General features: G+C 38.9%; 1 protein-coding gene across 5 annotated transcripts in view; it reads left to right on the plus strand.

Annotated features, from left to right (window-relative positions):
- SH3D19 (SH3 domain containing 19) overlaps window positions 1-15,187 on the plus strand; it is an 86,669-nt gene that overhangs the window by 62,271 nt on the left and 9,211 nt on the right. For all 5 annotated transcript variants that reach the window (XM_032686170.1, XM_032686172.1, XM_032686175.1 and 2 more), the window contains 7 exons: window positions 3,063-3,170; window positions 6,267-6,379; window positions 8,601-8,659; window positions 10,902-11,166; window positions 12,340-12,408; window positions 13,684-13,756; window positions 14,072-14,202. In XM_032686170.1, coding sequence (XP_032542061.1) covers window positions 3,063-3,170; window positions 6,267-6,379; window positions 8,601-8,659; window positions 10,902-11,166; window positions 12,340-12,408; window positions 13,684-13,756; window positions 14,072-14,202 — 818 coding nt within the window. The remainder of the gene's footprint in view (window positions 1-3,062; window positions 3,171-6,266; window positions 6,380-8,600; window positions 8,660-10,901; window positions 11,167-12,339; window positions 12,409-13,683; window positions 13,757-14,071; window positions 14,203-15,187) is intronic.

Raw genomic sequence — 15,187 nt, forward strand, 5'->3', positions numbered from 1 at the left:
TGATATGTGTTATGAAAAATGACTTGCAGATTAATTTCCTTGAGCTGAGAAGCTTTAAATGAGTATATTAACAGTTCTGTTTTCACACCTCCGTGAATTATGCTCAAACGATGCCCAATTGTTGTTAAACAACATAAAAATTTGATATGTTGTCAGTCCCATTGCACAAAGCAGCGCAGTTGTTTTCTCAGCCAATTTCTGCTGCAAACCCAGCACTGGGGAATGGAATAACACAAACAAGGTAATGAGTTTTAAACTAATTATGAGGTGACAACAGTATAATTGAACATCAGATAATGAATGGAAAACTAACGTTCGTCGAATGGTTTTCTCAACCTTAGAAATTACTTTTCTCAGACTTAAAATTATCAGATGTTTTGATGTGGGGACCTCTGCCAACTGTTGAATGGTCAAGAAAACCATTTCTATGCATAGCAGTGATTAACAGCTGACAAACAGCAATTTTGTACAATTTTATATCTCCTATAAATTTACAAGAATACAGAACTGTGATTATTTTGGGTGTTTAGAGCATTTCCACTTGGTCTCACAATGTCTCTATTTTTATAAGATGGAGGCTTTGGAAAACTGTTTCTTCATTGTTCATGCAGAACTTCCCTAACCTCTGCAGAACCTTATCCTGGGAGGTGCTGTGTGTGCCAGTGTGTTCCTTATGGTCCTGCTGTGTCAAGGAGCCCATGACTTAGCCCTGCTCACCTTTCTGCTGTTTGTCCTGTCTCTCCAGCATCCCAATGGTCTAGTGCAGCCTTGAGGCCTCACTGCCCTACTGCCCCGCCAGGGTCACTCCTCAAATGTGTCATAGAGTTACCAGATAACTGAAAGAAAGAAGAAAGCCCAGGTTTTCTTTCTTTTTTCAGCTGCACTTAAAGTCACTCTGAACACCAGGACAAAAGTTTAGATCAATCTTTGGGGGTTTTAATGCAATTCAAGAGTTAGCATTGTAGCTAGCAGACAAAGGGATTTTTGTTTCTTGTAATGACTCTACTGCCAGAATACTTCCACCCCTCTTGTGGTCTGTGTTTTCAAGAATTCTAGAAAAACTCTTACTCTGATGCAGCTTTCATTGAAGAAACACAAACCTTTTACTGACTAGTGCTAATCTGTAACTTCAGCAAGGTTAGTTTTGCCCTTACCTTGTAAAACAGTGTCGGTTGCCTGTGCCTAGTTTCTGGATGCACCAGCATCTTTGAGCACAATGTGACGGAGCATCTTCTATCTAGATGGTAACAGAGCTTATTTTTAACTGTACCTTTAGCTGTAGACAGATTGTTGACCTGTCATGATCCTTTGTACCTGAAGTGTTGTACAAGTAGCTTGACAGAGGGAACTGATGTACTTAATTCATGATTGACAATGTGATATGAAGGTACCCAGGTGAATTTTTGGGGAGCCTGTCTTGACTTGGAGAGAGGTCATGGCACAAACCCACATAGCACATCTATACATGCTGGATCCACCTGTGAAGGAAGCCTTAAGCAAGGGGCTTAAGCAAGGGAGGTGGACGTCTGAGCAGGGGTGAACATGCACGGGCTCTGTGGCACATGGTCCCTGCTGTGTGACAGCTGCACGCTGGCAACGGGAGCGGGGGGGGCAAAGGGAGGGGGCTGCCTGCAGCAGGGAGAAGCGCCCGGGAAGGGGAAAGGCAGCAGAGCCTGGGGAGCTGTGGCCACCAAACTTATGTGCATCCAGGAGGGCATGAGATTGTTCATAAATAAGTACTGTTTTTCTGGATTTTCCTAAATCTTACGGAAATTCCCAGACACAGATTTGTTGTGTCTTGCTAAACCCCGTTGTGATATGCTATCCAAGATTACTTATAAGAAATCGTGAGTTAATATTGCATAATTTTAATTGGTTTTTATAAGTGTTGAAGATAAAATTTTGTTAAATACAGGATTTTCCAACTTAGTCAGGAAGCGTGGCAGTAGTTTTGAGAAAGGGTATACTTTTATAAAAGTCATGAAGCATTTAAAGAGATACCCAGCATACTTGCTCTCTTAGACTCTGACACTCCATAAATAACATCTCATTGAGCTATACATCTAAAAAGGCCACCAGAGGAGATCAGACTCAGTTGTTGTGGCTAGGAATATGTGTCATGGAGAATTTATCATCCAGAGTGCTTCTCCAGTTTCTACTTCACACTTTTATGATATCGTTAAGTGTTGCCATTTTACAGCAGTTTTTGGTAACGTCAGAGAAAGAAGTAGCAGTTGTTAACAAGAGAGGAGAGGTGTAAATGTGGTATCGCTCTTTGACATGAAGGTGTACATGAGAAAGACCCGTTGATTTGGTTTTTATTTATGCACAACTATTTTTACAGCTGCCTTCTACATGTGCCTATGTTCCCATGCCTATTAATAAGATACCAGTGCTGAAGTTTGTGAAGCATGGAAAACATTGCTCCTGTGTTACCAATGGAATGATTGGAAAGGCTTGTAAAGGAATGAGTGATACAGGCAGGGGCAGAGCTCAGGCACAACTCCCAGTCCTTGGTCTGAACCAGTCTCCTCCGTGTCACCAGGTTTATAACCAATAAAGTGATGAGTTGTTCTACAGCAAAGGCATTTTGTAATTGGTAATATTTAAATGTTTTGTTTTGTTTCTGTAGGCATTTTATCTGCTGCAGTGCTGATTGTTTAGCTTTGACTAGATTTTATTGATTAAAACTTATAGCGAATGTTTTCACAGCTATGTCTACATATTAGAGCAACTGCTTTGAAAAGATTTCCCTAAAGCCATTCTGATTTCAGGTCCCTATTGCCAAGCAATGCAGTTTCTCTTGTTCAGTGGCTTATATAATCCCAGAAGGTATCTGGAGCATGTCTGTGTTAAGTCAGCTATGAATGCAGATGTACAGAGAAGACATGTTATGTACAAATTGCTGAGTAAACTAGTTGCATCAGCCTAATTTATTTATTTTTTTTATTACTATCTTGGGTGTGAAGTGTAAATATCCTTAATAATGAAAGCAATACTTGGTGAGATAGGTGTTCAACAAATAAATATTAAATATGTTGGGGGCTTTTTTCCCCTTTTAGATCCATTTCAGTTCCTCACCAAAAATGAAACTGCAAAGGAACTACCGGCTCAATCAGCTTTAGCTCGGAAACCCACGGTGATCCGAATCCCAGCTAAACCCGGGAAACGTAAGTTCTTATCCCAAATTGTCTGAGAAATCTATTAGAAAATAATTTCACCTGGAACTCAATGTTTATTAATTGATTTGCTATTTACTAGCTGTATTAGCTACCAGAGGAATCCCATGGTACAGTTTGACAAGACAGAGCAGCCAACCTAAAGGCTGTGGTGGGAGGGAGAAATAGATGAGAATCATGTTCCACTCTCCATGCCTCCCAGCTACCTTATCTGGCTCCCTCCATTGCACCGAGTCTGATGTCTCAAACCTTATGGGGCTAATGCATACCAAAGGGGAAAGAGTGTGTATGAGGCAGATCTAAACACTGGCAGGGAAGAGCGGGAGGAGACTCTTCCCGCAGAAGCGAGCTTGTTTTGTCAGCTAAACCTTATCACAGAGCTGATTGGCCAAATTGATTATGGCTCTGACCTCAGCTGATGTTATTTTAATGCTGTTCCCAAGCTTCCTCAGAGCCACAAGATCTTTGTGTTGATCTTTGTACACTGGAGTATATGCTTGTTTCTGTTTAGCCTAATGTTTTATCTTCAGAGCTTAGGGAGAAATGTCAGAAGATAACTCTTAAAACTCATATTTCAAAATCGTGGTTTGCTACACTGAGTATGTGTAGAGTCAACTTGTAGCAACAGTATCTCCAGGTGGCTTTTCTCCTGAGACTTTCTCTCATTATTTCCCAAGTTGCCATCTCCCCCTGTCACCAACCCAGTGCTAAAATACTACATTTTGTTGTCCCCTGCATATGTGAGAAGTGCAGTGGTAATGATTAAAAATGCAGAAAGATTGAAGATAAAGCTGTGAGGAAAAGTCTTTCTGTTAATATCTGATTGTAAGTAAAAGGTTTTTTCAGTTAAAAGAACATGTTTGTGAACTACTGTGAGGAACCCCTGACATAGTTCTTCTCCATAAAGAAATTGTAATTTCCATTATAAAAAAAACAAAACCAAACAAACTGTTACCAACCACCTGACAATTTTTTCGTTTTCTTTTCTTTTTTTTGTCTGAGACAATTCTCTTTTGAACTTATAAATAACTGGTCCCTTGCTGCTCTCTAGTGGTAATTTAGCTTTCCAGAGAAGACTGCCCGTCATCCTGTACTTAGCTACAAATGTCTGGAGGGTGTGAAGGACTACTTTATGGGAGTCTGTGGCTGGAAGATTAATGGGATATGGAGGAACAGAAGCAGATTCCAAGAAAGCAGAGTAGTTTTTTGTCAGATAGGAGCTGCTGCAGAAATGTAAGCTGTTAAAAGTTAAAAAATGGGAAAAGTACAACTGGATCAAGGTATACCATGGATATAGTAGGATTTACATTGTAAAAGGGCCACATAATCTCAGTACAGGGGGTCTTTAACCATATTGAGGGAGATAAATTCTGTCAGGAACCAGCGCAAACCAAAAAGAAAAACTCCAATAAACAAACAAAGAAAAAACACCAAAAAAACCCCTAATCATCAACAACAACAACAAAGCCACCCATCCAGCATTACCAAAAAGGAGACAGAGTTGGATGCTTAGGAATTTGAACTCCAGTAAAGTATTCAATTAACATTAGCATTTTTGTTGAGATGTGATTAGAAAGGAAGCATTAAACTTCCACTTCAGTTATTACACATAGAAATCACTGAAAAGAACACCTGCCATCTAGTTGTTCAGGTTTTTTATCTTCCTTTAGTTCCTTTAATTTTGTCTTATGAAGAGTAAGGGAGAGAAAATCAGGCCATCTGTGTATATAGAAAGATTTGAAGTGGATAAATAAATGTCTCGTGCTTTTTATATGTCAGTAAATGTGATAAGAGAAGGTTTCTTTTGCAATTACTGTCAGGTATTGTTTTTTATTTTTCATCCATCACACTAGCTTAGAAGAGTGATGAACTTTCTAACTTTATTCCCCCATGCTTGGTCACTGCCAACACAGTAACTATGATCTGCTCCTAAGAATCAGGGATTTATCCTTGAACTGATGAATTTTTAAATATCACAGCAGTGATTTACATCATAGTAATGCAACAGAGGTGTTAAAAAAAATACAGCACTTCTCCGTCCTATGTATTGTTTCTTTGTGGGGAGTATTTTTCATGGAATGAGCAACTGAAAGTTTTCTTTTGGACAGCATCTCTCTTCTTTTTTGTCATCACTCTATAAATGTCCAGGCTGTCTACACATATTTTTACTTAACTCCAAGTCCAGCAGGAATTCAGAAGAGCTTAAGTGTCTGAAATTCATTCTGTTAAATGAATTTTCTTGGTATGCTAACACATTGTAAAATAGACGACAAGGTTCCAATATATAAAGACGAAATGTTTGGTAAATATGCTGGCAAAACTTGTCCAAGTGCTTCCCAGGTTTCAATGGCAGAGACATTCAAAGCAAATGTCATATAATTACCAGAGTTTTATATTCTTTATTGAGACCGAGGACATCATCACTCTTTCCTAGTAAGAGCTGTACTGTTTCCTCTTCCATGTCCTAAATTTGCTTAACTCCTTAAAGACTGCCCAGGAGCTTCTGTCTCTGTTTTCTGTCACCCTGAATTTTGTAGCAGGCAACGCTTTATTTTCTTGGCTTTACCTTTCTGGAGATTCTTCCATCCAAGTCTCCTGATCTTTCAGGGTTACTTGAAATAACCCTCAGCTGTTTTCCAGCCTGAAGGATATTCCAGGAGCTGACAGCTGAAAAAAAAGTGAGCCAGTTTAGAAATGTGGCTGAGAGATGGTGATGGTGTTTCAGGGGTATCCAGTAATGAGTCTGACATTCCCAGGGGTAGAAACTCTTCTACTCATCTAATATTATATCAACGAGTTTTGCAGCTGAAACCCTGAAACTCTAGAATAACTTGCTGGTGTCCTGAGAGTAAAGTGAAGATCTGTTATGCAGGGTGGGAAGTACTCCTGAATTCAGCCTCAGAGTTACAATGTTTGCTTCATGTCCTTTTTCTCTTCACTAGTCTTTAAGTGTTTCTTCCCATTGGCTGCTCTGGCTTTGAGGAAAGAAGTTACATTCACAAAAAATGCCCCATTTTGTCTGTTGTTGGTCCATGTAAAGAAGCTATTAATTTGAATTTCATTTGGGACCTTTTGGTCTTTTTGCAGCTTTAAATGACATCCCACATAGCCCTCCACCACTTCCTGCTGAAAAGCCTATTGGGAACACATCCGATATCACAGTGAGAAAACCCAACAGTGGTGACCTAGTGAAAAAAGGGGTAAGTTAGAACTGTTTTCCTGTATTACAGCTTTGTGTGTTGTGGTTAACAGATCTCTTGTGACTCTCAAACATTTGTAAAGTAAGTTATTTGAAGGACCAAAAGATGAAAAGGACTACTCAAAAATCTAAGGCTTTTTTTCTTTTAATTATGTTCTTTAATTTAATTAGGTAATTTAGACTGCTGTCAGTTCTGAAAAGCACTTAGGTGATTTTACTAAACTTTGATCACATCTATCTTCAATTTTCTGTATTTATCATCTGGAATCAGGATATTCTACAACTTAATTTCAAAAGCACTGCAAAGTGGTTCAAAGTCCATAGGGATTTACATAGTGAAATGTTGTCCAAGTCCTTTAGAAACCTATTTTTTTTTTGCCTTCATACACACAATACCTCTTAATGTCTGTGCTAATTTCCGGGCAGAGGAAACGTTTCTGTAGAAGAATGAAGCTTGTTTTTTTTCAGCTCTTCTAGTTGTTTCTACTCAGTTGAATCACCTATTTTGGAAAGTAAGGCTCTACTCTGCTCCTCACTCCTGAGCACCTGCACAGCAACGGTGGACATTGTAGCTGCATATCCTGTATGCCATTTGACACAGATTTACAAAAATGAATTAAAATAAACTAGAAAATGACAGTAAAATTTTCTAATACTGAGTTTTGTGATGGCAAGAATGTCAGAGAATCGTGTGGAAACCACAGGCAGTAAAAAATCAAATCAAATCAAAAGCCCTCACTAGCTGGACAGCTGCCAACAAATGCCTTTGTACCTACCTCTGCTATTAAGGTAAAGGGTTTTTAAATGTCACAATTGAAAAGGCTATTCAGTGAGGTCCCATCTCTTCTGGGTAATGCTGAAAAAATAATTTCCGATACAAGACATTAAATAACATTTTATGCAGTGCTACTCCAAAACTTGTACAAGGTCATTCAGGTTATTGTGATGGGCATGTATAAACTTCAGAGGATGTTTTTAAGAAAACGATTGCGTTGAATCCACTGAAATACTTAAATCTTATCTGTGGAAAGATAAGAACTGTGCTCCCAAAACTAGTATTGTTTGTCGGTGGAGGTGATCAAACGGCAACAGTAAAAATCGTTGACCATAAGTAGCAGTTGGCACAGATTTCTTCTGTTTCAGAAAAGGAAAATTTTTGGTATGAGGATAACATGTTCATCTGAAAGTGGCAGGTTGTTTTCTTTCTAATCAGGATTGTTTAATCAGGACAATAATTTGGGGATTCAGTCAAGGGTCAAATTTTGTCACAAAATACATCTAAGTATTTTCTAGGTGGGAAAAGTCACAGAAGTTGTTTATGAGTTTCAAGCACATTCAAGCACCGAATTAAGTAAACAAGACTGTTCAGACGTATTTCAAACTACTGGTTCAGAAAGGATCCTTTTGAACTCAGATTCAGCACTCTGATTTACCACACTGTGCCAGAAGCAGCTGTGCTTGTTCAGTGAAGCTGGCAGAATTTTCTGGCACTGGGATGAAAACGAACAGCAGAAGGCAGTAAGGATGTTCACTTGTTAGTCCATCGCTGTGGTCCCAGCCCTTCAGACATGGCACATGTCCCCCCTCTCCTGACTGCTGTAGGGTAGTAATCTCTGGCAGGGCCAGCGTGGGCACCTGGGAGGAGTGATGCCTTAATTTGCCAAAGGAAGATTCACTGGGGTTTATCTGTTAGATCTTTAGGAAACATATTTAGATGCCTTCTTTAATGGGAGCTAATGTTATTTCCAAGAGACACTGTCCTGTGTGAGTTGCATTAATGTCATGTTTTCTTCTTTAAGACTGCTCAGAGTGTCTTAAAGACTGCTCAAAGTCTCCTTCATGTGTCAAAGTTAAATAAAAATTGATAATATGAAATCCTATGGGCAGTGTAGTGGTAAATTTGTATGACTCCTCTATTTGACTCTTAAGCCCTTACTGCTGTGCAGTAGGAAAAGACGGCTGGGTCATACCTAATGCACAATTTAATCTGTGTTTCAGGTAGTAAACCAGGTTATTTACATCTCCCTCTGTCCAACAACACCTTAAAAGGCTAGAACACACCATAATACTTATTACTGTACTCCCAGACCTCCAGAAACTCTTGTTTTTCATGTCTGTGGGATATAATTTAATATAAGAAATATATCATTTCACCAAGATATGTTATGTTGTTTTTTTTCTTAGGCTTAAAGAAATATCTTTTTTCTTTTGAATCATTTTAGGAGTTGAATCATTCAGAACAGGGTGGAGTGCCTCAGCAAGAACCTGTACTACCCCCAAGGTAAGTGCAGTTCTTCAGAGACTCACTTAAAAGTTTCTGAATGTGTTTCTGAATTGATTTATCTAGTTAGTCTCAAAGTAGACACTACCAATTTTTAGTCATAACTCTATAGTCTTGGCTAGGTAGTATGCTTACTAATAAACAGGCAGGACCAAATTGCTAGCTGATTGATACTTGTTTGTACATTAGTGGTATGAGCAGGGAGATTATAGGACAGCTGTTTGACTTTTCAGCTAATATACAGTGGATGCTGACAGTCATTCCTTTCTACATCTTTAACCTTTTCACCCACAGCACTTGCACTTGTGGCAGGGTTTGAGTACTGAAGGAATGGAGGTGGCAGATGCTGCCACCCTGGAAATGGCAGATGCTGGGCCAGCAGCTTCCCAGAAGCACTGACTAGTTTATACAGCTCAGTTCAGACCTAAAACACCTGTGAAGGTGCAGGATCAGTGGTAACCTTGGGGTTTTTTTATTCTTCTGAACCAACAAGAAAAAAGGTCTGCAGAGGCAAAACTTGCTGGACCCACCTTAAATTCATGTCCACTCAATGCCAGAGACAGAGGGGAGGGAGATACAGCATTGGCTAGCCAGCCCACTGTGGCTGTCTCAGCATTTGCATTCTGAATCTGTGGGTTTAAACACAACAGTTTACTCTGATGTATCAGGACAAGAGAATCTTTCTGTTATTGAACTGAGTCTGTCATTAATGATAAGTATTCATTAACGTGAAAGAATGTGGTTGTACGCACAAGAGAACACCTTATGGTGTTACTTCCCCACATTCAGTTTAGCATAACAACTTTCCTGATTATTATGAGGGTCTCTGGAACTGCAATAAACTTTTTGTCCTTTCACTCTTCTGCTCAAATGAATTTTTTAATTTTTTTTTTTAAGTAAGCAAGCAGTAATAATTTGCTGAATTGTTTTTTAGAGTCTTCTTGTTTAGTTGAGTTGCCTTACAAATGTATGGGTTGATCTGTTTACAGATTCAGTGCAGTCTAACTTGGAATTTCCCTTTTTGTCAATATTAAAAATGCTCAGTTTAGGATGAGGCCAAGAAAGGGGAGAGGTGGAAGTTGAACAGAAGTGGAATTCTTCTTGAAATTTAAAAATTAATCCATACTCAACTAGTAATAGAGAACTCTTATAAGGACCATTAGTAGAGCAATAATATCTTCTCAAGTGGTGGATGTCACTGACAAAATGTGTTAGAATGATACTTCAAAGATCCACTAATGCACATTTGTTGGGGTTGATAATTTTTGCAGATCTTGCTGAGTTATTTTATATGAAAAAAAGAGAAACAGTTGTAGCAGAAACTTGCAGTACCTGGCTGAAGATTTTCTCATAACAATCAAATAATACTGTTTTTTTGGAATAGTGGTAGTGCCAGGGTTCTTAATAACAGAATGACTAAATTTTATGTACATAATTCTTGTTTATAGCAGAGGTGATTTTTAATTAGCAGTTTATTGATTTGGCAACACTCTTAGATTCTAAAAATCATGAGTCGTGTACTGTATAAGCAGCTTTGTTTAATCAATGCTTAGTAAGGGGGGTTTTTTACATTTTTAATTTAAAAAAAAAAAATTACTGCTATCACTTGCTAGTCTCTGATTTTGGTTTCTAAACTACTAGTACATTAATGAGAATGTGGTATCTCCAGATGTCAGATCTGGAGTTCTTCACTCAAGTGAAAAACTTGAGTATTTTCACCAGTGTTCTTTCTATTACATAAAAATGGTAAATTCTTCTATTGATGGCATTATGTCCAAAGTGGTGTCGTATGTCATGAGTTTCTGCAGAGGACCAAAAGTTACTTTAGGGAAGTGATAACCCAGAGAATGAGCTAGGCTGATCCTGAAGACCAGTTTTCCCAGAAGCTCTCAATAGCAGAACATCCTGCAGCAGCTTCAGACAAAGCTCTTTCTATTGCTAAAAGAAATCCAGCTTACATAGTGGGCTCCCATGAAAGCTGGCAGGCTGTTGATAAGCAAAAGTGGTGAGCAGACTTGGAAATGCATAGTCAAAGGATCTGTCTAAGGACATGGTCATACGGTCCCAGTAGCTGAAGAGTTCATGTGTTCCTGGAAAGCTTCAGATGCTACATACTCTGCAGCCCAGGTTGTCATGAATCATGTTTCCTTGCTGCATACTCTCTAGATAGGGCAGTGGTGGAGGATGAGGTGGCAGGCTTATTGATATGCATATTTTCTCTGATGGTTTGCACAATTTTTAGGCCTGTGGATGGAAAAATTATACCAGCTCGACCTCCCCCACCTAAAGGTGCTCCTGGAAGGCCACCTCCACCAAAACTCTCCACAACCAAAGCCTCCTCCCAAAAGGATGCTCTTTCACGATCTAGTTCTGACATCGCTTCTGAGAAAAAAACCAGCAAGTTCAGATTGGGACCCAAGAGAACAAAAAGTGCACTCTTTAAAAATCCGGATCCAGCATTACCTCCTAGACCTAAGCCGGGTCATCCTCTCTACAATAAATACATGGTGAGAGCTGAGATATTCTGAGACCGTTGTTTTTATAAAACAGTTAAAATAGTAGTGAAAAAGATAGTAAAGTAGGTTACTATGCTGTGTCATTCAAAGTGCATGTATCAGTATAATCTTCTTTAGAAAATACCAATAGATAAATAGTAATAAGTCCTGTAAGGTAATACTGTAGAAAGCAATATATAAGTGCCGAGTATAGATATATGTGGTGTATTTTTGTGTATATATACAATTTATATATATCTTATAATGCATAGCTTTTGGGTTTTGGGGGTTCTTTGTATAGTCATCAGTTCTGAATTCTCTTACAGCACATAAAATGATGCTAAATAATTGCATTTGTATGTTGGGTTTGTCCATATACATATACATGAAAATGCTTAAGAAAATTTAGAGGCATTAGAACTTAAAGAGTAGTTGACCTTGCTTAAAAAAGCCTGTAAAGAGTGAGAAATGTAACATTGCTAATCTTACATTTTCATCCTATTGATGCCATCCCTTTTCATTATAAAAATGTTTCTTTTTGGTATTATATGTGTTACTAGGGAATATTAAATACAAATAGATCAGTATTACAGATAAAAAAAGGAGAAAGTCTTTCCTCAGGTACTTGAAACTGGTCAGTGATAGAGCTAGTGTAACTGCTTGAACCAGTGCTGTTGTCATAAAAAGAAACCACACAGCCATGAACATGAACAACATCAATATTCTGCATAAAGTGGAAACTTCCTGTTGCCTTCTTTTTGATCTTTCACTTAGATTTCTATATTTTTTATTTCAGTAGAAGATCACTAGTAATTCTCTGCCCCCAAATACTACTGTCAAGGAAACTGTCCTCCCAGGTTGTTTTTTCAGTGCCCTCCATGACAAATGATTACACTTCTACATCAGATGTCTTTCTGAATATCTTGTACCATATGGTATGAGACCAAGTGGGTGTCTAAGACACTTTTAAAGTGGATGACACCACCTGGGTTTCTCAAAGTGGCAGTTCATATCACTAGCAGTCTATCTGAATGCCTTCCAAAGGAGCCTGTCGTTTTCCACTGGACTCCTAAATTAGTTACCTGTATTAGGTGGTCTGAATAGTTCCATTTTCACTCACAGTGGGAATTTGAGGTGCTTAGAAGTTAAAAAAAACTTTTACATTTGTCTCTGTTTCTGTTCTAGCTACCTGTGCCTCATGGAGTTGCCAAGGAAGATTGTCTTCCCAGGAACACAGGAGAACCGTCCTGTAAGGTAAGGCACTTTTTTCTGCTGGTAAATATTTAATGAGGAAGACTCCTGTTGCATTAAAGTATCAAATGCTTTAGTCTTTAAAGGTTACACTGAGAAATGTAATACTGATCTATTAAATCCTTGTGATTCTTTAATCCAAACAAAACTACTGCCAAAACAAAACCCAATAATGGCAATTTGCCTTATAGCACAGGAACATGCTGCTTATGGAGCAGAGCAACAGTAATTACTTGGAGTGCCGGAAGGGAGAGGAAACCGGTAAAGTTCCTGTGTCTCATAGGAAAATAATCACTCCCTTGGCTGAGTATCTGAGAAGTGAGCAAAAGATAAGCGAGTAGTTTTATAAGTGCTGTACATGATATATCAGTGAATTGGCTTTGACGTACAGACTTGAAAGTATTTTCCTCTCTCTGCTTCTACAGATCCTTACTTGGTTTTAGGGCATGCTGCATTAATATTAAACAGCTAGTGTAAATTATAGCCAGGAGCAGCCTTTTTGACTATTATCAGAAACCTACATGGTTGAACTAGATTTCTATGCAATCTCTTGTTATCTGTTGTAATTCATATTACTCTGCCCTTATCTTTGTCCACATTGGGCTTTTTTTGTTGGGATTTTTGCACACAATGAATTACTTCGAATGTAATTCACACACTATGATTGTCATCAGTACAGTTGAAAAATTCCTAGTGGGTGGGATAGAGAAGGAAGACTCAGCATTTTGAATATACTTTCCCTGTGTAAAGATCCCACAACGAAATTGTCAGCTCCCCTCAGTGTTACCTTCATGTAAGGTGGCTTCCTTGCCCCTCTAAAATGCTTGTTAGTCAGCAGATGTGCTGCCCCTGCTGAGTGTGGTGGGGAGAGTTAGGTTGGGTCTTCACTCGAGCAAGAAAGAGTGACTGGTGGCACAAAGTACCAAGCACCAGTGCAAAATTTGGCCACAGCCCTTGCAATGAGTGTTGCTATCAGTGCTCCAGATTTCTGACCCACAGTGATAGCTGAGGCTTTGTCTGTGCTGGGAAAGTAACATGCCTTCCCTTTCTTTTACTGGCTCTAAAGTAGATTTTGGTGAAATGTATTCTGGTTTACACAGGTAAAAGGCATACAGAATTCAGACCCATGGCTGTGTGACCAATAACCCTTGCCTCCAAAGGTGTTTCTCTAATACCAGGACAAAATTGTGTCCAGAGTCAGAACATTACTTTTGGAGTACATATTGTTAGTATGTTCCATGATTTATGAACTACTTGGATTTATTTTGTTTGTTTCAGGATTCAAACCACCCTCCAAAAGTTTCTGACACAAATGCACCTCATGCTGTAGTCCTGCATGATTTTCCTGCAGGTAAGTAAACGTGAATATTCTAGAAGCTTGTTTTACTTCAAGACTTTCAAATGGGAATTTTCTTAGGAATTAGAGCTTAAAAATGGTGTGGAAGCTCAGTCTACAGCATCTGCCTATAGAGTTATTCAAATTAATGAGTTCACCTGTAGATGGGCCAAATCTTTCAGTTAAAGCTCACTGATTTATCAAGTATAATTAAGACTGTTTGAAAACTCATTCTGTTATTGTCTGTGGTATTTATATTAAGAAGGTTTTACTTAGAGAAAATCAGTGAGTGTGGCAAATACTGTTAACTGAAATGATGTTGTCTTACAGAGCATCCTGATGACTTAGACCTTCATTCTGGAGACATCATTTTTCTTTTGGAGAAAATCGATACTGAGTGGTACAGAGGAAAATGTGGGAATTGCACAGGGATATTTCCAGCCAACTTTGTTAAAGTAGTTGTACGTAGGCTTTATATACACTGCTACATAGATCCTATTGCATTTGTTTTCTGGCTCTATTTTACTAAGTCTCCTGTGTGTTTAACTCCATTCTGTATTTAGATAATCTCTTATCCCACTGGCAGTACAGAAGGCATATCAACTTGTTTGCATGGTATTAGGAAGATACTTGATTTGGCACGACCAGTTTGTGTTATGGGGAATATTTTGCTCTTATTTTAAAGCCAAGTGAGAAAATCATTGCCCTTATCAAATTCTCTTTGTTTACTTGGGTAGTTTCTCAGGGTCTGCAGAGCAGATTATTTTTTGACAGCTGCCTGTAAGAATCAACGCTCAGTAAGATGGTTCCTTTTGGTGCCTTCCCCCCAGTCCCCAGCTTCTCTCATTTTCTTGTCCCTTGAACTGCACTGGAATCACCACTTTGCTAGCCATGTAGTGAAATAGGTCAGGGCAGCAATTTGGCCCAACAAAACATGTTTGTTTTTTTCTTCCTGGAATATTGTTTTTTCCAGCAGGATCAATTTGCCTAAGTGGTTTACTAAGTGGCTGCACAAATGGTTATGCTGGCACAGTGCAAGGAGATTGTGTTGTTGCAAATGAGCAGCTTAAAGCAATCCTGTTACTGAATGTGACACTTGACAGTAAACGGAAGGCAAGAACAGGTGCTGTTTTGGGAGCCTAGTAGCTATTAATTGAATGCCTTCTCTTTAAAAGAGATACAATATGGTTCTCTGTGTCAAATGCTGGGTCAAACCCTTTGCAAGCCAGAGTCTGAGATTGAGGTCCGTTTTGTGACAGTGGAAAGGGCACTAGGCTATCCACACTGGCCATATGGCTATGGAGGAATGCCAGACTGACACCAGGATGCTGTGGAGGTGCATGGCCTGGCATTAAAGACAGTTAAGTGTCTATGTCGAGCCAGGACAGCTGGCAGAGATGAGCACTGCTGCCACATGGGCAATACCAAGGATTTGGTAAACATCAG

The sequence above is a fragment of the Chiroxiphia lanceolata genome, chromosome 4 (genome assembly GCF_009829145.1).
Source record: "Chiroxiphia lanceolata isolate bChiLan1 chromosome 4, bChiLan1.pri, whole genome shotgun sequence".
Lineage (NCBI taxonomy): Eukaryota > Metazoa > Chordata > Aves > Passeriformes > Pipridae > Chiroxiphia > Chiroxiphia lanceolata.